This window comes from Echiichthys vipera, assembly GCF_963691815.1.
Source record: "Echiichthys vipera genome assembly, chromosome: 3".
Lineage (NCBI taxonomy): Eukaryota > Metazoa > Chordata > Actinopteri > Perciformes > Trachinidae > Echiichthys > Echiichthys vipera.
Genome location: NC_139828.1, coordinates 13,863,371 through 13,887,629, shown reverse-complemented (window position 1 = coordinate 13,887,629; position 24,259 = coordinate 13,863,371). Strand labels below are relative to the sequence as shown.

At 39.9% G+C, this 24,259-nt stretch overlaps 1 protein-coding gene across 2 annotated transcripts; it reads left to right on the top strand.

Annotated features, from left to right (window-relative positions):
- Nucleotides 1–1,277: 1,277 nt before the first annotated feature.
- On the top strand, nucleotides 1,278–22,295 carry zfr2 (zinc finger RNA binding protein 2). Of its 2 annotated transcripts, none has more exons than XM_083939775.1 (19): nucleotides 1,278–1,410; nucleotides 4,044–4,299; nucleotides 4,622–4,736; nucleotides 5,871–6,092; nucleotides 6,764–7,080; nucleotides 7,615–7,803; nucleotides 8,107–8,347; nucleotides 9,172–9,353; nucleotides 9,798–9,917; nucleotides 10,932–11,077; nucleotides 11,687–11,813; nucleotides 11,924–12,129; nucleotides 12,935–13,103; nucleotides 14,251–14,425; nucleotides 18,480–18,568; nucleotides 18,980–19,075; nucleotides 19,480–19,591; nucleotides 19,761–19,858; nucleotides 20,712–22,295. In XM_083939775.1, the coding sequence occupies exons 1-19, from the start codon at nucleotides 1,358–1,360 to the stop codon at nucleotides 20,883–20,885; spliced, it is 3,087 nt and encodes a 1,028-aa protein (XP_083795901.1). In that variant the 5' UTR covers nucleotides 1,278–1,357; the 3' UTR covers nucleotides 20,886–22,295. The 2 variants fall into 2 exon arrangements, with proteins under 2 accessions (XP_083795901.1, XP_083795900.1); XM_083939774.1 differs by having other exon boundaries at nucleotides 10,932–11,095.
- Nucleotides 22,296–24,259: the final 1,964 nt, after the last annotated feature.

Sequence of the window (24,259 nt, the reverse complement as noted above, 5' to 3'; positions counted from 1 at the left end):
TAGAGCATCGTTATCATCGGAGAATGAATGACTGACACGCGACATTCAGCAGAATCGGTTACAGGTGAATTAACGTGCAAAGCAGGATGAGTCACTTCAACGTACTTCCGGCTTCGTGTGAACCCGTTCAGACAGTCAAGGGGGGAACATCTGCCTTTTAGCGTTGAAGTTTTTATTTTTTTTTATTATTTAAACCAGGCCCAAATAATTGATTAGAGTATTTTTGTTGTTATTAACCATTTAGTTTTATGAAAGCCTTTTCTTTACAACAGGAATGACATAGACTACAATAACAAAGACTGATGATACATTTTTATCTTTCTTTTTTCTATTATTCGTTCCTTCGTTCTTCAAATCATATTTCTATATCGGCTCACAAACAAAAAAAACTTCCATTCCAAAAGATCATTGGTAGAATTTTTGGTGTACATGTGACAAGAACATATTGTGAATATCAATCGATTCTCAAAATGTTATTATATTTTATAAAAATTATATATTTAGAGACATTTCTCCCTGGGTTTTCATTTTAAAAATGTATTTATTTTTATTGAACAATATCATGGCATAGAAAACATGACAATAATACCTCTCAACCTATATACAAGGTACACTGGATACAAAGGATAACTTATATAAAAAAATGTAACAAATGGAAGTGAATAGAAAAAATATATCTATAAATAAATAATATTAGTGATACAAATAATAGTGAATCTTAATTATTTTGTAGTAGCTAGGGGTTCCTCAAACACCTTCATCTCCTTATGAGCATCATGGAAAGATCTCGCATGTTTCCCTATCATTAGTTTTAAAGCATCTAGACGATTGGCCACAATGTCCCGCTTAAAAACAGAAAAAAGAGGCATGGCTGAGAAACCCTGCCACCAGTATCATAGTGTCCAAAACAAAGTCACCGTTAATGTCGTTATAAGTCTTCGTAATAACACCAAACACAATATTTTCTCTTGTGAGAGGAGTGAGCAGTTGGATTGTGGTTGAAACACCGTCCTGTAAATCTACCCAAGAGGCTTCATAATAATAATAATAATAATAATAATAATAATGATAATAATGATAATAATGATAGTAGATCAATCGTATATTATGTACAATTTTTCATATATCCAATGGAAAAACAGGTGATCAGTAGTTTCAGTTTCGCAAAAATTGCAATTGTCATGATCAGCGCCCAATCTCTCACTCGCAGTGACGTGGGACGTGTACTTCCGTCGCAGTTCCGTGTGGCAGTGACGTGTTTCCCGTCGGCTGCGGGAGAGGGGGTGAACTATCTTGACGCTCAGTTTTTAGGTTTCCTCTGCTGCCTGTCTGCCAGAACTGTACTGGAGATGGCAAGATGGCTGCAAGCAATTATTTCGGCTTCACACATGCTGCCGCTCCGCAATACAGGTAATTCAAGTGATCCAGGTCGGTGTCAGCGTGTGTTTTGGGGCCGCATGTATCGGCCGTTGGTGTCTAACGGTCGGCGGTGTTGTTTCGGTGCGCGGCGGTGCTCAGGAGCTACAAGCTAACGGTTAGCTTAGCTGAGTTCTTAGGCCAGCTCTTCACCGACACGCTGCCTGACACAAGTGAAGCCCAGTACGGCCATAATTACGGCTGTCGACGGGTCAACATCTTACCACTTAAACATACTTTAAAGTCAAACCAAAAGCGTCAGTTAAAACGAGCAACTCGATTAACGTTAGTTGCTCGAGCTCGCTCCGGCTGTGACGGGTGTTATTTTGGCCGGTGTTTCAGGATTAAGAGGGTTAACTCCGGCGTAGCTGCACCGAAGGTCTCACTAACAATGCACTTTCTACCTTTAATCCCGACACACTGCTACAATGTAACGGTTAAATAGATAATGTTATTTATATTACGGTAGAAATGAAACACCGGGCATCAGCAGTGGTGGAAAGTAACGAAGTACATTTACTCAGGTACAGTTTAGAGTCATTGAGTACTTGAGTCATTTAATTTCATGCTACTTTATGCTTCAACTCCTCCACATTTATTTGGTAACTTCAGGTACTTTACATGAAACAATATATATGCATTGTCATAGATGAAGCTATACAGCAGTTTATAAAGTAATTCAAATTATGAGCTGCAACATTAAAGTGATATTTACATGAATCCATCAATAATTATAATGGTAATACAATATTCGGAAATGAGCCATTCTGTATTATGAGTATTCCCACCACTGGTCCCAAGTCTTTATGAATGGATTAGTGTTTAGCAAGTTTGTGTGACTGGTATGTTGTCTTTAATAATATTAACTTGATTAATCCCAAGGAGGGGGATCAGTTGTTTCACTCTTGTTATTCATGTTACACACACAGGCCAGAAATACACACACATGCACAAACAGGACCTATACATGCAATAAATAGAGATGTCAGAGCGAGGGGGCTGTCATGGACAGGTGCCCAGAGCAGTTGGGGGTGAGGTTGGTGCCTTGCTCAAGCGAACTCACCTCGGCAGTGCACAGGAGATGAATTGGCACCTCTCCAGCCACCAGTTCACCTCCAGACGTTGACTTTACAGGGACACAAATGTGTAACCCTACGGTTCCTGCGATTATCCTGTCAGGTTGATATATTTAACATATATTGTAATTATCATTCACTGCGATTACGGGGGGGTTTCCTGTTTTGTTTGGTGATTTTTATTTGTTTTTGACTCCTCAAGCCAACAAATCTGACAAACAAGAATGGACTTTTCTCTCTGCACCACATCGTGCACGTTTTCATTCTCTCTGTACACGTGTCCCTTTTAGTTTATTCACCAAAGTCTGTATGTCTCCTGATTTGAAGTCATCAGTCAGTAATCAAATTGTGATAAGTTATCCTGATTCTTTAATTCATTAAACATTTAAAGCCACAAACATGTCACAGTGTTGGAGATGCAGTAAGGTTTTAGTCTTTGAGATGCACAGTCTGTGTGTGGTAACAGTATCCTTTAGGTGTGGGCTACATGGATGAAATCCTCTATCTGGATACCTTATAGGTAATTTGATAATTCAAAAATCAATAGAAATAGCAATACAGTATTTTTTCCTGTGAAGAAAGATATATATATATATATATATGGTTATAACAGGGCTCCACAGTACATAATTCTTGCCCACAGTGTGAGATAATGAAATCAAAGGCATTTATATAGAGGAACTATTAAGATACTCAATGCACAGACTTGTCAACCAGAGAAGCATGTTTTTCCAAATCCCTTCTTGGTATTCTGTATTTGTATTCGGCCGATTCCTGGATACATTTCAATGTGCAACTGTTTCTTTTAAATTTGCACCAAATTCAGTGTACCTTTGTAATTTTTTTTGTTGCGAATACTCCAACAGCATTTTGAGTCCATGCTCTTTTATGACTTAAAGGCGGTTCACATTTGATTTTAGCCTCCTCGTGTTTTTGTTAATCCCAACACTTATAGCTTAATAAAGATGCTGATATCATCAGTTACTGACCTCTTTGCCGTCCCATCCCAAACCAGGCCAATGCAGGTCTGCCTCGTTCAATCACACATATAATACTAGTGATCACAATTTTGTTCTTCACGATTAATGAATCTTGAGTGGTGGTTTGTCGGTCAGTCGGTCGGTTGGTCCACCACTTAAGTCCAGAGTAAAATATATCAACATTTATCAAACAGATTTTCATAAAATTTGATACTCAGGGTGACTGACTTTGCCTTTAGTGCCACCAAATGGTTCACATTTGTGTTCCTTGGTAAAATATGTCAACAACTATTGAATTGATTGCCATAAAATATAGTACAGAGCACCAACATTGTTGCCCATTATATCCTGTGTAAGTCTGTGTAGCAGACTGTAACAAAACACTGCACCCCCCTCCGTACGCTGCACATCTGTTCCCTGTGTATCTTGGCTGTGAGAATTAGTGGTGATCACTTTGGGGATTCTGACTTTTCGCTTGCAAACATTAGCGTTGAGTTCATAAAGATGTCCTCTGAAAGTTGTTTTAAAATGTTTGCCTTGTTTTAACTGATGCCCCTCTTCTCCCCTTCAGTACCCAGCCTCCCCCGGCCTACTCTCATCCCTCTACGGCCAGTTACAGTGTCCAGCAGGCTCCAGCTGTGGCTCATGCAGTGACTGCGTCCTACTCTCCAGCTCCAGTCCAGGCAGCCCGGCCTGTTGTCACTGCCCCTTACCCTGCCTATCAGACCCACCAGGCTCCCCCTGACTACGCCTACAGGCAGCCAGACCCCCCGGCACCTCCGCAGCCCACCACCACTCCACAGACGTACCAGGTGTACTCGGACACGGTCAGTCACTTTCTGCTTCCTTTATCATCTCTGTTTCCTATAGCATGATGTCTTCATATTGGATGATGTGTAAAGGCTTATCTTTTGGATTATATAATGTGACTTTTATCATCTGGGACAAACAGCAATGGATACCCCTTTTGTAAATGTCTCCTTTTTCCAGAAGAAACATTTCTGCCTTCAGAATTTAAAGGATGCTTTATTTTTACACACAGTAGCTTTAATGCAGTGATTTATCTGTTTTTGTGGTTCTTCTGCGGTTATCTTCTCAAATATGCTGCTTTCCCATTGGATTAAATGTCTCCTCTGTAAACACTTGCAGGACAACTACAGCTACGGGCGTCCTGCAGCTGTGACTACCTATGACAATAAACAGTACTACCAGACGAGTATAGCTCCGGCTCAGAGGACACCCGCAGAGACTTACTACCAGACTGGTGAGTATATTTATTTTTACTCTCATCCTGCGTCCAAAGTTTCAGTAATTGTTAGGGCTGAGCGAAGAAGAAGAAGATTATTCAGAGAATTAAGATTATTAGAAGAGCGATTATTCAAAAGAAGGAATCGTTTTTAGACAATCTGTTTACAGCTGTTGAGTACTACTGCATATGTGAAGAAAAATTGTATACACCCTTTGTGACTCCAGAGGGAGCTGCGCAAAGTCTAATAAAATTGCCTTGATTGATGACACCTGAGTCAGCATCAGTTGGGCCTGAACACAAGTTTCAAACTTGTCTCAGACAAGTGAAAAACCTCTGGAGGTGTGGAGTAGTGATCTTCCCAGACCGCTCCTCATCTCTGCTTGAATTCAGCGGCTCGAGGCTACTTTAGCCACCAACACACCTAAATCACCTTGCAAATGGTTGTTTAAGTTGCATTGTAGTAAAACAGATAATATTTTTGGTTCTGTTACATCGATTTTGATGTTTTTTTTGTTGTTTTTTTTAACTGTCCATTGTGAGTCTGACAATATTGTTATTATTACGAAGATAAACTACTCTCTTAAAGTCTTGAATTCATTTGAATTAAAATGTTTATCTTGAATATGTAAAAAAAAAAGAAAATCATACAAAAAATACATAAAAATAAAATGTAATGTAGTATAAATAACATGTTATGTACAGCATACATTGATTTATACAATATACTTTCATATGTCTTAACAACAGAGCCAGACTGATAAATCAGCATGGCAGGTATTGTTGGTTGACTTAAGCTTATCAAGGATAATAACGGTACCAGGTTATACACTGGTTGAAAAGATTCTTTCACATCTAAAGTGTTAAACACCAACATTCATACCTCAGTCTTGCTGGGGTTCATACTGTAAGTCCTCGTGTTATTTACTCACTTTTAAAGATGTGATTTGATGTTCGGGGAATGTGTCTGCTGCTCATTTGCTTGTGAAATGAGGATCCTCTCTGTGCTGCCAAAAACTCTGCCAGGCAGTCCCAGAGGAGTCGATGGACGTTTCAAATCTCTTTTGCTGTCCGCTCTCCTCCCTCTAATACCCTTCCTCTCCACTTCTACTCCCCTCTCTCCTCTTTGACCCCCACAATTTCCTGTATCAGTAGGAGTAAAGAGCGCATACAGTCCAGCCCCCACCACTGTGTACAATCAGCCTCCTCCTCCCCAGAGGCAGGTAACGGCCCTGAAGCCTCTGGCTCCCTCTGTGTCCACGAGCTACAACATTTACCCAGTCTCCACCAGTGTCCAGCAGCCGCCCACACCTATTTCATCCTACACCCTCGGCTCTTCCTTCGGCTCCACTGTTTCCGCCACCACCTACTCAGGTAATATGAGATAAGAAAGAACTAATTCACCCCAAGGAAATTAGTGCCCAGTATACTGGATATACATTTTCACATATATCAGTGTAAATATAGTGTGTGTACATGCATAATGAAAACGAAAAAAGAAGCAAAATATAAATGAAAAGAGATGCAAAGCGTTCCAGTAATAAATAAACTCACAAACTGTAAGGATATATTCTTACTTATTGATTCTTATTACACAGGAAAACTGTACACCTGAGTGTTACACCCCTAGGTTTTCAGCTTTTTTTGGGGAGGGTTTCTTTCAAAAACGCAGATGTTTGTCTGCATCAGGGTGGAACTCCGTTGTGCACGATACAGAGAGAAGAGGAGAATTGTAAACGTGCGTCCATATGAAGACGGAAAGCACATGCTGTCATAAATAAGAGGCTATTTGTTTAAGGACAAGATGTAGAGCTGTTCTATAGGAAAGACATCCTTTATAGACATCCTTTATCCTGCTTCAATGACTCAATGCAATTTTGGGATTGTCTTCTCCTTATTGGTTTGGATGCTGGTGCAGTAGCAAAGCAGCTTATTGCTAAGATAGATGCTCATTTATGAACAGTCACCCATGTATGCTTTTTTCCCCCTCTTGATAACCCTCTGTTCCCACTTCCCTTCATTTCCTCTTGCTGTGTTTCCCTCAGGCATTAGTTACCCCAGTTATGAATCAACTGGCTACACCTCCACATCCACCCCCTCCTATTACCAGCCGGCCCAGCAGACTCTCACCCAGCCGCAGCCTCCACCGCAACAGCCCCAGCCCCCCATCAAGCCGCCACCTAAGCAGCTGACAAGCTCTTCCTGGAGCAACTCGGGCAGCAACATGGTGACAGCTCCGACTGTAAACACCTACAAGAAGCCAACGTTTCACCAGAGCAAGCTACAGAAGCCCAAAGGGCCTCCCAAGCAGCCCCAGCTCCATTACTGTGACATTTGTAAGATCAGCTGTGCGGGCCCTCAGGTAAGAGTTTATAATGACATGGTTTTGATTAACAATATTTTATTATTCAAAGCTCTTAACTTGGAAGTTTTGTTGTGTTGTGCAGTAAATAGCTTTAAATAACACAAACAAATACAAGAAAGGAAAACAAACACTTTATAATATTTGTTTGTTTTTATTAGGATCCGCATGAGCATTGGCTCTTCTTCCTGGGGTTCACACACACATATGCACTTAGACATTAACACAAACACAACAAACAAGCCTTTTAACAAACCTTCAGCGAAACACAAAATTATAAATCAGATCTTAAGAATTCATAGAAAAATAGATTTCTCTTTTTTGTTCAAATAAATAGTAATTCTTAAAAAACATAAATCCTCGTCTGCGACATGAGTATGAAATCATGTTATATAGTTTCATAGCTGGTAACCTTAATTGTGTATCAACAGAATAAAAAACAATTAAAAGTTACAAATGTATACAGATTATACATATTCCTATGTGAACATTTGAAAGCTTCATCTTACCAACCGGTTTGATTTTCTGCATCAGACGTACCGGGAGCACCTTGAGGGCCAGAAGCATAAGAAAAAGGAGGCAGCCCTTAAATCTGGGGGACAGACGGGAGCCAGCAACGGGCCCAGAGGGGTCCAGACTCAGTTACGCTGTGAGCTATGTGACGTCTCCTGCACCGGAGTGGACGCCTACGCCGCCCATATCCGTGGAGCCAAACACCAGAAGGTTCGCACAGCTTAGTGATGCTTTTGTCTTTATCTTTAAGTGTTTCCGTGTCATTTTCTTAAGAAAATAAAGGAAGCGGTAGAAGATATTGCTACATTACATATATATGTAATGATACATGATACAATAAAAAGCATGATACATGCTTTCATTAATAGCCATGTCTGCGGTGCGCATGTGATGTTCCATCTGAGCTGCCAAGACTTGGAACAAAACCCGCCTCAGGGATTTGGGATGGAATTAGCTATCAGCAGCCTTAAATGGTTGTATCTCTCATCGTCTTTTTTTGTCAATCTTTGAAAGGTGGTGAAACTTCACACCAAGCTGGGCAAACCTATACCTTCCACTCAGCCAGTGTTGGTGAATTCGGCTCCAGTCGTCACAACCTCGACAGCTGGGAAAAATCCAGTCTCCACATCCACTTCTGCCTCTGTCTCAACCATTTCAACTCCCACTGTGACGCCCAAACAGGTGGCCGTTAACGCCACAGTCAAAACAACAGCACCAGTCAAGAAACCAGCTCCTTCCAAAATAACTGTCATTTGTAAGTTTGTTTATGTTTCGTAGCTGATTATAGCATATTTTCTCACACTTTGCACACTTACCCTAATGTACAGTACGTCGTCTACATTAAACTCACTAAGGGACATCATTTTGCTGCTGCCTGCATCACTTCTTCACTTTAATTGTGAACATTATACAAAACACTATAAAAAACAGAGAGAGGAGTGTTGGGGCCAGGAATATACTCCATCAGGACTTGTTGTCTGACCATGCCGGAAATGTTTATAGTTTTTTTAATATAGTTTCAGACCGTTTCTATTGGTTTCACACACAAAGTGACAGACATAGTTGTCAAGAATGGATGGGTGTGAATATTGTTTATATTTAGTATTTCCAAAGCAACTTAACTATCTATACTAAACTAGTGCATTACATTTGAACATTTGAGTTTAACTGGCCTAAGTTTGTGCACCTGTAAAATATGATAAAATGAGTCAAAGCAATTTTTTTTCTCCCAACCAAAAAACGTTACTTAAAAAAAGTGTGTGTTTTCTTGCTGTGTCATCAAACATATTTTATTGCGTTGCATGTGGAAGCTTCAACTTTGCACTTGAGTTTTATGATCTGTTCTGTTAGTGTCGAAGCAAGGTAACACAAAATGTTAACAAATCAAATTACTGTTGGTCAACAAGAATTCTGGTACAAATGTTTTCTGTAACCATAAGATCTTGAAAAATGATTTACCAGCCTTTGGAATAGAACAAGAGATAGAAATTAGAGATCATTATTGGATGTCTTTAAACAAAGAGCCATATAGCATTTCTTAAATTAACTCTAATTTGTAATATTTTTCCTGCTGCATAGCCAACAAGCCTGTGAGCGCTCCAGTAGCTGCAGTGGCATCAGCGGCGGTGGTGGCTGCCAAGGTCGAGGAGCCCATGCAACAGTCTGTTCAGAGGAGGGACCCTCAGAGTGACGATGAGGACTGTGACAGAGGTGGAAGCCAGGGAGACATCCAGCCAGTCGGACACGACTACGTAGAGGAGGTAAGGAGATGAGAAGAAAAATAGCCAACAGCCAATCAGTATATGATTTATGTTGGATAATTTGCAATTAAAAAAGCACCAGTTAAAGTCAAAAATATTTGGATGCAATGAGAACAGTCATTTTTATAGACTTTGTTCAAAGGTCTTAACTGTTTACAGTAGTCAAGAACATGTGAGTTAAAAGTGGAAAGTGTTTCTGCAGGTTGTCTTGTGGTCATTAGAGTACTCTACTTACTGCAAAGTTTTGTCATGAATTTTTAAAACCACATTTGTACTTCAGTTTTTGCATCAGAACCTGAAATCAGTGATTATCCTAATACGAGTTTATTGTACTTGTGTATCAAATCTTATGTGTCCTTTTCTTTATAAATACTTAGTTGAAGGTAATATATGTGTCGTTCGTTGTCCCGCAATATGTGTATTTACCCAAACTGTCTGTTTCAGGTCCGCAACATTGACGGCAAAGTGATTCGATTCCACTGTAAACTGTGTGAGTGCAGCTTCAACGACCCCAACGCTAAAGACATGCACCTGAAAGGAAGAAGACACAGGCTTCAATACAAGGTAAGAAAGTTGGAGCATCAAAGATCTGTCTGACTGGTTATCCAGAGACGTAATGAACAGGAGTGAGATGCATACTTGGTATTTTAAACTACAGGGACTGTCAAGCAGGCTTCTGTTCACAGCAGATAGTTTGCTGTGTTTGCACTTGTATTTGTAGCCAGCCTCTCATTTTGTCATGAAAGCTGAGACACTGAAAACCGTGGCAAGTGACCATTCTGCTACATTGATTTGAATGGGAATGTCCTTGCTTTTCAATTACATTTCTATGATGTAAACATACTCTTTGTTTGTTTAAAAGAAACTTCCACCGGACAACTTTACAGTAGCTGAGGAGAGGAAGACTATCATCTCTGAAGGTTGCTTTTAAAAAAAAAAAAAGATCAGTTTTTAGGGGTCAAAATGTGAGCTTGCAGCAGAAGTAAGCCTAAATATAAAGAAAAATATTTTTTGGCAAGCCTTCATTAGATAGGACGGACAGGAAATCAGGTGAGAGAGGGGGGGGGGGGGGGTGAGACATGCAGCAAAGGTCCGCAGGTCGGAGACGGACCTTCAGCCTCTTTACATGGGGCGACTGCTCTAAACACTCAGCCAACGGCCGCCCCAAAAGAAAAAAAAATATGATTTTAAAGCTGCAGTAGGTCAAAAGCAAAAACAAAATCAGACTTGAAGCAGAGTGAGACCTCTTCCTGCACCCCTCCCTCTGCCGAGCTAATAAAAGTCTCTCTCTCTGAAAGGACCTGTGATTGGCCAAAGTCTTCTGATACAAGCCGTATTTATTTTTTCTAAAGCCCTAAAACAGAGCTAAGAGGAGGTGCAGAAGTCTAGTTTTTTTTAAAAGATTATTATGTACTTTTTTGCGCAGCAATCACCAAAAATAAACTACCTACCCAAGGTTTAAATTGTTTCTGCACAGGCGTGGGCATGGTCTGAAAATGTGCAGGATCTCACGTGCATTGACTTGCATTACATAATTGTTTCATTCCCTTTACATTTGTTCTGTCGTCGTCTCTGTAGAAGAAAGTGAACCCAGAGCTTCCTGTGGAGATCAAGCCCAGTAATCGGGCCAGGAAGCTACAAGAGAGCAAGCTGAAGAAGCAGAAGCAGAAGGCAGTGCTGAAGAGACAGAGAGACGATGAGCAGCGCTGGCACATGGAGATGAGGTCAGACTCGTGGCCAAAGTTAGTAACTTTAACTTCTTTCCATTCTGATGTTGAATTTGCAAAGTTTACTTGGTTGGCACGGAGGAGTCTAAAAAGTAAAATATGGGGGAGATGCATTCATACAGGTGATATCAGGAAAGGAGAGTTCCTAAAGCTAAGTGCTAGTCTGATGCATGTACACATTCATAGACTTGTTTCCTGTTTTCTTGTAAATCACATCACCTCTTTTGCATGTAGCCTATCGTAAAGTGTCATCAGCCAGAGGAAGTCATATTAATTAAATCAGTTGTGAAGATTTTATCGTGTACAGCCAGAGGCTCTGATTGAGTGAGTTTTCTTTTATGCACAATGAAATGTTTCTTGTACCAGGCCTGTGCTTTAATTGTTGCATTACAGGAGGGGGCTCCAGGTTTGTAGCTGGAGCTGTGAACACAATGCTTTTGACACAAAACCTTTGTATAATAATTATCAGCGGTAGTTCAGAGTAAATGTTTTGGTAAAGTGCTTTTTTATGGACTACTGTGTACCATTAATGGAAGCCATGAGATATCCCTGTGGGAGTAAATGACTTCTAATATCTGACATTAAAAACCTCCCCCTCTCCTGCAGGCGATATGAGGAGGACGTGTACTGGAGGAGGATGGAGGAGGAGCAGATGTACTGGGGGGACCAGCGACGCAGGATGGCTCCTCCACCGTTGATGAGCCGCCCTGGTATGCCAGTACCCCCTCTACTGGTGAGCCCCACAATGGCAGTTCTTTTTCTTTTTGTGTTTTATGAGAAAAAAATTTACTGAGACTTGATTCCAAGTGTGATCAATCATTTTATTCCCTCCTCCCCCATAAGACGTGTGTGCGTCGGCCAGACTCTCCAGACGACCGTCACATCATGGCTAAGCACTCAACCATTTACCCGGTAGAGGAGGAGCTGCAGGCGGTTCAGAGGATTGTCTCCCACTCTGAGAGAGCTCTAAAACTGGTGTCAGACTCCCTGCTGGAGAAGGAGGCACCAGCTGTTGATACTGGTGCTACTGAAGCAGGCGATGAAAAAGGGTAAAGACTTCTGGATGATAATTCAAATTTTTCTTTGGGCAGGTTGATGAAAAACAGGGTTTAAGGTAGTCGGAAGTTCTCTTTTTTCTTCGCATAATCAAAGATGCCCTTTGTCTGTGATAGACACTTTTAAAACAGTAGTACATAGACGCTACATTTAAAAACTGTATTTTAATACAATGAATCAATTAATTAAAAGACATAAAACCGCCCATAAGTGATAAACCTAAAACAGGACTAATAATTCAGGCAATAAATATAAAGTATGACTTTTAGGGACAGGAATCTGTAGGCACCTCACGATTCGATGGCTGAGGTCTATGATGCAATTATAAAACGATTAACAATGAAAAAAAGGCTGATAAGCAGGAAACCAGGCACTCCAAAATGACATGGAGGAAGGAAATAACTAAAATGCCTTTTACCATAGTGACTAAATCATTAAAACAGTCAATGTGCGGCTTTGCATACTGATGCATCAACTTCTTTTACGTTTATTATTTTTATTTAATTCTTTATATTTGTGAAATGACTTGCTACTTTTGATAGCACATGTGTAATAAACCATAATTAAAATAGAGAGATGGATTTACTTCTGTCATCTTTTAGTTTAGTCAGACACAACTTGCATTAGGTGCGTCATTCAGAATATACACACGTTATATATTAGAGCTAAAAATGTGTGTTCAAGTTAAAAATAGATAAGTGTGTATATATAGATGATAAATTCAGTCGGTATGACTCCCGTCTCCATATGTGATCGTTGTGAATACGCTTCACGTGAACTGTTTGTTTTTCTTGACAGTACTGAGAACTCAGGACGGCTGCTAAAAGGTGTGATGAGGGTGGGCATCCTGGCCAAAGGCCTGCTGCTTCGTGGGGACAGGAATGTTGAGCTCATCCTGCTGACTGCTAAGAAACCCACCATCACTTTACTGAAGAACATCGCCAAGCATTTGCCCAAAGAACTGGAGGTAAAAAAAACACCACCAGTTAATTTAGGACATTGTTTGAGGTGGAGGGAGGGAAGAATTGTGTTAAACTTGGAATTCACAACACTGACATCCTTACATTTTACGTTTTATACTGAATAATTATATGGTTTGTGACACAAACCTTGGTAAACTGTAAATCCTGACAAAATGGCAGCAAAAAACTCCCTTTTTTATCATTAGTTTGTTAAATATATTACCAAAAAGAGGAAATGTCATCCACTGCCTTATGACTTGGGTCATAAGAGCTGGACACTAGGGACTGAAAGGTTTATAGTCATGTAACAAATAGAATGGGAACAAGAAGGTTTCACTCACTATGTATAAAAAACAAAGAAATTAAACAATATGGTGAAGTAATTGCAGTTATACACATGTTAACAAACATAATACAAACTCAGAAATTCCACTGCCGAATCACTTCATCCTAGATGTGTTTCTCTTGAATGCTAGAGCAGCTCATTTATCATGAGTGAACCTGTGCAGCTCTGAAACAACACAGCAGTTTGAGATGAGTCCGTGAATACAGTCTTGGTGCTTCAGAACTTCAACTTTGTAAAGTAAATTGTGTAAATATATTGATTCTGTTTCTTATTGTTGTTAGAAGACCTCCAGTTTCTTGCTTTGGGAGAGAATTTTCCATGTTTGCAAATGACTGAACTGCCTCTAGCTTAAAGAGGTTTACTGGCATTTCTGTTTAAGCTTCACAAGACAGAGGATTGGCACCAAATACAAGGTTGTGATGTGTTGTAATTCCTCACTCTTCCTCCCTCCTGCTTCAGTTGTAATGAGTGTTTCATTAAAGGTGCTTTTGACTGATCTTTAGATTCACTGCCTGGTTATGACACCTGAATCCTACAGAGTGAGATGGGGCTTTTTCTCCTTAAACTAACCCCATCCCTTTCCTAAATATTACAATTACAAAGATTTTATGGATTGTTGAGAAATATATTCATGGTAACGTCACAGACCCTGCTTAAATAAGGGAACTACCTTGAGAGAAAAAAGCACAACCCAGGGTTAAAACATAGCAGTATTGCCCTGTAACCTCGCCAAACAAGGCTATTCTCTGCCCCAACACCCCGCCTCCTCTGTAGTGAGTAATCCCAAGTGTCCTTTTAACCGGCAGACATTTTCTGAAGATCAGTATGAGGTGCAGGCTCACCCCGAGGAGGCGAACATCGTGATATATACAAGCAAGGAGCCCAAAATGCAGGTGACCATTTCTCTCACCTCGCCGCTGATGAGGGAGGACCCTGCTACTGAGAAGGACAAGCAGGCAGGAGGAAAAGCGGCTGAGAAAGGTTAGAGAAGCCAAAGCTTTCAGTACCAGGCAAACAAATGTAAGCGATGTGTGTAATACACTTTTCTATATAGAGATATATACATATATACCCCTTGCTCCACTTTTCCACCCATAAGCAGCCTAAAGTTTTGGGCTGAAAGGCTCTTAAATAACACAAAATGAGAGGTGGGACTTTTAATCAAACCCACGTTCAAGTAGATTTTTTTCTTTAACCCCTAAAATAAGATTTAACTCACATTCATTTGTCCCACTTTTTTTCATTTCCCCCATTTTTTGCAGTTACACTAGTCCCGAAGTTCTTTATTTCTTTTCCACAACATGGGAATCAAAAGCCGGGCTCTCCGACCTTTCTGTGCCACTAGGGTGTGTGTTTCTCATGTGAACACATGCTCAGATAAAACCTTTTAATGATCGACTGAGGATGATGTGATGATCAGTGTTCAGATAATGCCCAGGGATGAACATGCTTCAAATTGTAATACCGTATTCAGAAATATCTTTATTTTTAGACCCGAAAAACATTTTGCTTCTTGTTCCATTTTGTTCTCGATACCTACGAGGGTATTTTGAGGTCCAGCGACTTCCCATTTCCTCGTCTCTCATCCCTGCATCATGCTGTGGCATTATCCATGAAGAGGTGTTGGAGTGTCATTTTATCACCTCACAATGATCAATATAGAAATAGTAAGATGGCATTAGTGAGTCCATTGTCATTTCTTCCCTCCCACTCATTCAACAATAAAGGTAATTGCCAAGATCATTGTGTTGCAAACACTCCTGCGCCTGCTGCAATAACTGTATTTTAACATGTTTTTTCCCATTTGGAAAACATGGTAGAAATGTTTTCTGTGGCCGTTGTCTTTTATTTTTAAACTTTTGTTTGGGTTTGTTGATCAGTGCCCCTACTTCTGTATCAGCAGACCTAGGCAAGACCTTGGCTGATCTGAAGACCACACTTGTTCACATACCACTGAGAATAGAAACATTAAAGGAACCAGGTTGCCCATATTTATAAAGCTTTTCAGAGGTGGAAACCCCTCTTGTTCATCAGAGGGACTGCTACTAAATAAAAAGCCCCTCTCTCTGAGGCATGATAAATATGGGTCCTTGATTCTGAGTGGTATGGTAGTGTAGACTTCAAAAACTGGCTTTGTTTTTGTTATGTACACTGGAGATCAAAATTGGAAAACAAATTATTAGTACTTGATTTATTCTGAAATGTGGTTATTTTTTATTGTTCAGAATTTGATAGAATATCTACTGTGGCTATACCGCTGCTTTACTGGCATGATTTTTAAATAACCGAGACAATTCAACAAAAACCTTTATTTTGTGATAAAAACAGTGAGCAAAATTATAGAACAGTAACCCCTGTGTCAGAAGAGAAGATTTAAACAATGTTTTCTTCGGGCTATAGGATTAAAAAATGAATAGGAAGTGTAGAGGCCCTTGCTTTAAATGACTTCAGCACATCTGCGCCCACAGGACATCACTATCTGCTCTGGTTTGATCTTGGTCCGTTCTTCTTCTTACACAGTTTGGTAACTGTAGTGGGTTTCTTAGCCATTACTTTGTTGCCAATGATTTTCCAGAGATTCTCTATGGGGTTTAGATCTGGACTCTGGGCTGGCCATTTCATTGTTTCAATATTCTTAGCTTTAAGGAACTGCTTAACCCGTTTCGCAGTGAGACGGGGCATTGTCCTGCATGAAAATTGCAGCTGGTATTGTATGTTGCCAAAGGAGGTTCAAATAAACATTTGCATTCACCCTAATATGTAGCTGTACGAGAGGCCCAACTCCCGCTGCAGAGCTCATCCCCCAAACTTTTTATTATTTCTGCTGATGAGAGGTTTGGTCACTGCAGAGCGGGCTTTCAGTCGAAATTGTCTTAAATGACGAGAAACTGTGTTAGAAGACAGATCTTTGCCCTGTTCAACAATGAACGGGTTAAAAACTCCAGCTGCAGTGTTGGACTGATTCCCCATTGAGAGTTGCATAATCCTGTCCTCTCACGCACTTGTCTTTACGTGGGCAACCTTTTTGAGGGACTCAAGTGAATCTGTGTCCTTGTAAAGTTTCAATATTCTCGAAATCACAGACTTGGGATGTCCAACCTCTCTTGCAATGATTAAGAGGGTCCTCCCTTTCATCTGGACAACCTACTGTTGCAGGGTTTCAGTCACCTTTCAGCAGCTATTTAAAAAAACATGCTAGTACAGCAGTGGTATAGCCACAGCAGATATTCTATCAAATTCTGAACAATGAAGAATAACACCATTTCAGAAAAGTATTAATAATTTGTTCTCTAGTTTTGATCTCCAGTGTATTTCCCCCTGTTCGGAAGCTTATGTCCTGTTGTGGCTTCAGTTCTAGTGAACATAGAAGTGTGGAAAGCCCCAAGGTTGATCTTGTGAAATATCACTTCATTACAGTCATCAGGAACCACGTGTGTGTTTGGACAAATGTGTTGTCATTTGTTATTGTTAGGTGACTTTACAGTCTTGGAAATGTGTCTCATAGAAGTTATTAGAATTGATATTTAACTACTGTATATTACATCTATATCCAACACAGACACAAGCATTGTGTTTTAAACAAACTATGTATCCTCCAGTACTTCTGATTAAGTTAATCTTCTAACTTCTCTTTTTTGGTTTGCTTTTTGATGTTTATATCATCTTTTAAATATAGAGCCATGACATGAAAGAGGTATCCTTGCTCTTGTGCCTTTTATCTGCCTGAGAAGTTTCCTTTTAAACATAAAAAACATTGGATGTAGAATGAGGGCCTTTCCAAAGGGATGAAGTCCATGTTTCATGATCAAAAGTTAAAGTAGAAAATCCGTTGTTTGGATTTGAAGCACAGTTCAAGCGGCAAAAAAAGGAGGAAATGCACCACTCTCATTTTGAGTTTATTAAAGGAAAGTGCTACAAGTCTTAATCTGACCATCTTAAAAAAAAAACGATTACTTATTAATTACGAAAGCCCTACGTTCCCTTATGCTGCATTCACATGTATTCAGGCAGACGAAAGACACCTTCTGGACGGCACGGGGAAAACAAACAGTCCCATGAAAATGAAATACGCATGATGATATGTTGCTATGGTGACGTAATAATACAATATGTCAAATAAAATTCTTATATTTTATTTGATGTATTGATTGATCATATAATTTTGGTTGTTGTTTCAACAAAATTTTTAGCTTCTCTTTGTGCAGATCGCTCAGGTTTACTCTTTGAGTGAGGGAGCTACGTAAAAATTATATTGCGGAGGATGGGAGAAAGTTAAATATTTTATCTGTGGACGCCAAAGGCATTTACAGTTACTGGTATTCTCTCTTAATGTCCGCTCTTGTCCACTAAAAATATATCCGGTATACCGTCTACTCTTTGTCTGAATCCATGTGAAAGCAACGTAGTGGTGAGAACAAGGCAACGCTTAACATGAGTTGTATATTTTTTTGTTAATAATTGTGGGAAAATTGTCAAAAGATGGGACTCAATGATCAGTTGCTCAAGTGGAGAAACATCACAACATGTTAAAGAGAAGTTGAGTGATGAGACTTCATTGTAAGAAGGAAATATGTGTAGCTAGGAAACTCCTTTAATATGGCGTCATGATGAAATAGTCCTTAACGCAAATTTCTTGAAACAGCTGAAAAGTGATGAGTTAATGTAATATAAACTCATCACTTTTCTCTCTGAATGCCTTGGATTTCCTTCTTTTTTTCATGTTTCTGTAACCATCCTTTCCAGAGAATGTATCATAATAGAAACACGGCAGTCTTCCTTATTTGACGGTCAAATGGCTTTTCTTTTCTCTCTTAACTTCCCCTCACAGTTTATCTCACAAAACAAACTGAAACAAACCGAAGCGTCTTTAAGGCCTCAAGGAAATGCCCGGTCACATGAGATAAACGTGAACTTCCAGTATTTTTATCATTGCAGCGACTGTACATCAACAATAACACCTTGTGTTGCAGTCATCATTTTGGCTTCCCTTCAGCTTGACTGTAAGTCATGAGCTTGTGCATGTTCTCTCTACCAGGTGTGGCTGAAAAGGACCCGTCTGATCTTCTGAATAAGAGGAAATGTCTGGAATACCTGGCTTCTCTCCGTCACGCCAAATGGTTTCAGGTAAAGGCAAAACACGCATGTAAACATGCCCTACAAAGGTCTGTGATATTTTTTATATATTTATTTAAAAAAATACATTTTATTATTCTGCAGAAGTGGCTGAGTGGGAGAATTTAAGTGAACTGATTTCACTTCCTTTCCGGCTAAAAACACAATGGATTTTGTGTTAAAGCAATACACATGGGGTTGTCACTTGTAAGCAGACATTACGTAACAATTCTGTGGCTCTACAGAAGAAACCAATGTGGCAACATTTTCAGATTATTTCTCATTCATTGTCAGAAAAGCCACAAAATAATGATAATTGTTGATAAGGATTTCTAAAATCAGCAAGCAAATGCAGCCATCTTATCTTTAATTATTAATGTTTCTGCTTTGTTTACATAAATATATATTTTTTCATTTCTGAAGGCTCGTGCCAACGGGCTGCAGTCCTGTGTGATCGTCATTCGGGTGCTGAGAGATTTATGTCAGCGGGTTCCCACCTGGGGGAAGATGCCTGGCTGGGTAAGAGGCCTTGATTCCAATGTGTCTATTTTTCTTTTTGATGTGTAAACCTTCTACTAGTGGGGTTTTATAAAATATTGTGTCATGTCTCTGGTAAATGTGCATCGTTTGACTTAACTCATTTTTTTTGTATATTTCAGTCCCTTTTTCTCTGTCCGCTCTACTGGTGCTGTCTGAAAGAACAATAACATAAAAATGTTCAAACATTGATAGCTCCATCAGCACTGAATCAATGCTTTATCTGCATCTTGTGTGAGGAGATATCTTATACACCCCAAATGCCTTGACCAGGTGTTTTATGGCGGGTCAAGACAGATAGAGGAAAACCTTTTAAGGGCGCTTCAATCCACCGTCTGAAGTGTCTTCTTCTATTTATTCCATCTCCTGCGTTTTGCCCCCTCCAGGCGATGGAGCTGCTGGTGGAGAAAGTGATCAGCAGTGCTGCGGGCCCGCTCAGCCCAGGAGAGGCCATGCGCAGAGTCCTAGAGTGCATCTCCACAGGCATCCTGCTACCAGGTCAGACGAATATACCCGTTGATGACAATAAGTGGATTATTTCACATGACACAGTACTTTTTTATACCATGCCTCCCTCTGGTGCTCCAGAATCATCTTGCATCAAACTTGAACCTTTTTAAAAGACTGATTTGCTATTATCACATTTGTTTCTCCTCCCTTTACTCAGATGGACCAGGGTTGCTGGACCCCTGTGAGAAAGAGACAACAGATGCTTTGGAAAGCATGATGCTTCAGGCCAGAGAGGACATCACTGCTAGTGCACAGGTACACTCACACAGACACAGCAATTATTGTCATGGTCACTGGAAAGCCTGGATTGAGATTGGCTGGAAGGTGTGGAGTCACTTTTGTTCACTCTTAGTAACAGTATAACTGGACACCATGAGTGTAAATGTGGGCAGTCTTTCATTGTAGAATCGTCTACATCTGGCTACACAAGCCAGACTTAAACTGTGGGTAAATCCAGCAACAGTGTTGTTTAGCTAAAGGTGTGAGGGTTATTGGTGTAACCACCACCAGAAGCATGCACATTTAAGTTCAAACATTGTTTGATATTTGATGAATCTGGACGTCCACATCAACAAACTGACAGAGCAGGAAAGAGAGTCTGTTTTCAGACAAATTCAGAGACTGTGTTGTTTATATTGTTACCGAATTATGAACCAGCTAATGTTGCGTGGCTGCGATGTAATCTTCGTCATGTCCTGCCTCCTGCACGCGCTACAGAGACAGGTTAACAGTCTCCTAATGAAGTTCTATAGTATACAGGCTATGATTTTTTGTTTCTTTTTTTAATGTGTAGGTAACGATCTTTTAAAATGCATGCATGCTACCTTTACAAGTATTTATGTCTCCTTATGGTATTGGTTTGTCCCTATATGGATATAATGTGCAGAAATAGATATTTAAACCTATGTGTCTTTTTTTAGAAGTAATATTTGAACGTCATTTTTGGCAGCCCCTTATAGCTGTGAAGCTGGGTGGTCTGCGGGGAAAGTAGAGAGGACCACAGCGTTTTGTTGCATATCTTACGCCCCTCTCTCTCTCTCTGTCTTCGTTTCCTGTGTGCTTCTATAAGTCTACAAACATTTCTCTTTGCTCTTTTCTTTGGTTCCAGCATGCACTGCGGCTGCTTGCGTTCCGTCAGATCCACAAGGTTCTGGGCATGGAGTCTCTGCCGGCATCCAAGGCCAGCGCTCGCAACCGCAAACGCAGACGGGACGGCAGCGACACGGGCGAAGGGGAGGGAGAGGGCAAAAAAGACAAGAAGGAAGAAACGGAAAGTGTTTGACCTCTGCCTCCTGAGTGTTTGCTAGTTTAGAGACTAGTAGAATGTCACAACTTTCAACTTTTCTTATCTTGAAAACAATCTTAACACACAGCTATATACATATGAATATAACTGACTGTACATATTACATGTCTACCCTTAAATTAAGAGGAGGAGGAGACTGAAGCTTGAGAATCCGTACTGCAAATCCTTCTCTGGTATAGTATTTTCCTGCCAGATTAAGTGTGCAGAGAAAAATTGGCTCCGTAACAATTCCTGAAAATGGCTGATTGCATTTTTCCATTTCAGTATAATTGCACACTAACTACTGACCACCCCTCTCTGTTCATTCACAACAGTCAAACCACCACCGTCAACTATAGTTGTGTTGTTTCTATGATGTTAAAGTCTCCATTTAAATCATCAGCACCTTAAGAATTATTTTCAGCAGAGTCTGAACTCTGCTGCTCGAGTCAGAACTCGCTGAGCTAACGTTAGTGCATGACGTTCATACACTGAAATGTGTTTTTCAGTCTGTTAAACAAAAAAGAGAGAGATGGGGCTTCAAGTTAAGCTTTGAAACTGTGAGAAAGAGCGAAGAATGGTGATTTTTAGGATCTGCATACATACAGTACTGTGATGTTCATTGTGCCTAAGTTGACACATAAAGAATAAAATAATGTAACAGTCCTTCAAGTCCCCCGTTTCAGATTTCCTCCTCAGACATTTTGAAAACTTGGGGGAGATGAATCGAAATAGTTGTGAAATCTAAATGCCCTTCAACACACAGCTCAAAAGGCTACACTCAAATAACTTCCCCTTGAAAACACGTTAATAAGGAAAGACGGAGGCTCTGTGGAGGTCACACTGGAGAGTAGGTCAGTCTCTGAGAAGAGAGAAGTCTTATGTTGCACAGTCTGTAGCATGCTGAGGGAATGAAGCACTTACGAAATGACAATGTTACTGTATAGAGCCATAATTTTATCATTTGAATAATATGCCTAGTAATCTTTTTTCTTCCAGATCACAGTTAGCAGAAGAGAGAAGCTTTAGTCCGACTGAATATCTACTGTAATGATCAAGTAGTCCTTTGACTTTCTTCCTTGTGCCTGCATCATGTTGTGTATTACGGAGTAAGGGGAACATTATGAGTTGTGTTTTTTTTTTTTTGTCAAGTTAATATTGTGATGATATTATTTCCACCCAGATGTAGGACAGGGAAGAGACCGTTGCACAACTCGTTGGCTTAAAAGTTGATGTGAGGGAGTTCTTATTGTGCCGTTTTTAGTTTGATTTTCATTTATCGAGAGCTCCATATACTATATCTATTGCTTATTTTATTTGGAAGGATCTGTTTTGTATTGTTTTAAACGGGAAGTGTGACCGTTGCTGTCCTTATTATTTGAATGTCTGTAGTGTTGCCTAAACTTAATGGGGGATATTAAAACACTTTTAAGCCATTTTGTGTCTTGTGTTGTGTTGTTAACCAAATTAAACACTGCGGTGGAAAGTAACTAAGTACATTTTCTCAAGTACTGAAGTACAAGTTAGATCTAATTTTGCTTTACTTGAGTAATTTATGCTACAGAGTACTTCTACTGTACTATGGAGGACAGAGGGGCTGTAGTAGATCAGTCCATAGGTGACTGGGCTGGGAACCAGAGAGTTGCTGATTCGAGTCCCTGTGTGGCCCATGAATGGAGTGTGGACTGGTGGCTGGAGAGGTGCCAGTTCATCTCCTGGGCACTGCCAAGGTGCTGTTGAGCAAGGCAACGAACTCCCAACTGCTCGATCTAACATCTCTCCTAACATCGCTGCATGTATATAGGTCCTTTGTGTGTATTTCGGGCCTGTGTGTGTAAAATGAAAAATAATAGAGTGAAAATTGAATTTCCCCATTCGCAGAACTAATAAAGGAATTCTTCTTAGATGCTGCCAAAATCAAGTAAATTAATATAAATGTATTTATTTGCGCTAAATATACCTATATAGATGGATCGATAATATATATTCTTGATTTTGGTACTTGGTATATTTTGAATGCATGACTTTTACATGTAACAGTACTTTTGCACTGGTTTTACTACTTGTAAATGTAAAGTACTTTTAAGTAAACAGACCTGAGTGCTTCTTCCACCACTGTATAATAAACTCGATATTCAGGAGACACTATTTTTAACAGGAGAAGAAGTCAAGTCACACACACAGCGTCACTTCTTGCGTCGCCTCATGAAATATGAAGCACATTTTCCTAAATATTGAGGAAGTGACAGACTGGTATCAGCGCTGGCTCCACAGCTGCAGTACGTGTCGGTCTGCGATGTGAATAAGGCGACAGCATCGGCTCCTGTGCGCTGTTTCTAATCGAGAATACTTGACGGATCTGAATGAGACGAGGAGGATTTTGAAGTTGCTGTCCTGAAGAAGAAGGAGTCCGTCAGCAGCGCTCCAGAGAACCGCAGGTACTAAAACATTCATGAGAGGGAACCAGCCCGAGACCAGACCTGTCCGGGCGCATTAAGCTGTCAACATCCTGCTACCATCTTAATCTGGACCCCCATTACCTCTACAACATCTACTCTAGTTAAGCATCCATTGACATCATTTAATTTAATTGTTTGTTATTGTTCAGAGACATGTTTTACTTCTTATCCAACCTCCAGCCCTGCTCTTGGCAAAGGTATGTGATGTATTATGTATATTTAGTGCTTTAAATATCGACCAGTATATAAGGAGGTGCACAAGTCCCCTTTGACCTGTCAGGTGTTCTGGTGAAACACCGGGCTCTTTATTTTTATATCCTTGAATATAAATGTACATCTTTCTTGTTGTGCAGCAGCATTTCTCTCCCCATGAGTTCATTTCTAATTCTCTTTAAATGTGTCAAATATTTACATCAAAATAAACAATATGTTCCTTTAAACATTTTTTTTTTTTTTACCTTTACTGAGCTTATTTTTGGTACAGGTGTTGAACTTTACCAGCACAACTTGAATATTTTATAAACTGTCTCTAATTACACAGTATATATATATATATATATATTTTTTTTTACCATTTTCATGATTTACGATGTGTCCTCTAAGTAATTCTTAAACTTTTCTTTATTGATCCTTTGGGATGAACTCCCGCAAGGAAATTTACTTTCCAGCAGCTCACAAAAACACAAGGGAGGTATAAAAAAATACAGTGTGTGATAGTAACTGCAGTACCTTTGTATTGTGTGAGCTTCCCCCTCGCTTCTTTCAAATATTTGCCACGTCCGGCCATAATGTTTGACCATCGATCACACTCAGTTTCTTCTCCAAGCTCTCTCTGTCATACCGTTTTCACATGTACAGACACCAGAGGGAAATTACATTGTCAAAGCAGCCAATTACATTAAAATACAACAG

Coding starts and splice junctions, on each gene's coding strand:
- zfr2 (XM_083939774.1), top strand. CDS start 1,358: ATGGCTGCAAGCAATTATTTCGGCTTCACACATGCTGCCGCTCCGCAA. Junction 9,354..9,797: donor GACACGACTACGTAGAGGAG/GTAAGGAGATGA, acceptor TGTCTGTTTCAG/GTCCGCAACATTGACGGCAA. Junction 11,814..11,923: donor TGCCAGTACCCCCTCTACTG/GTGAGCCCCACA, acceptor CTCCCCCATAAG/ACGTGTGTGCGTCGGCCAGA.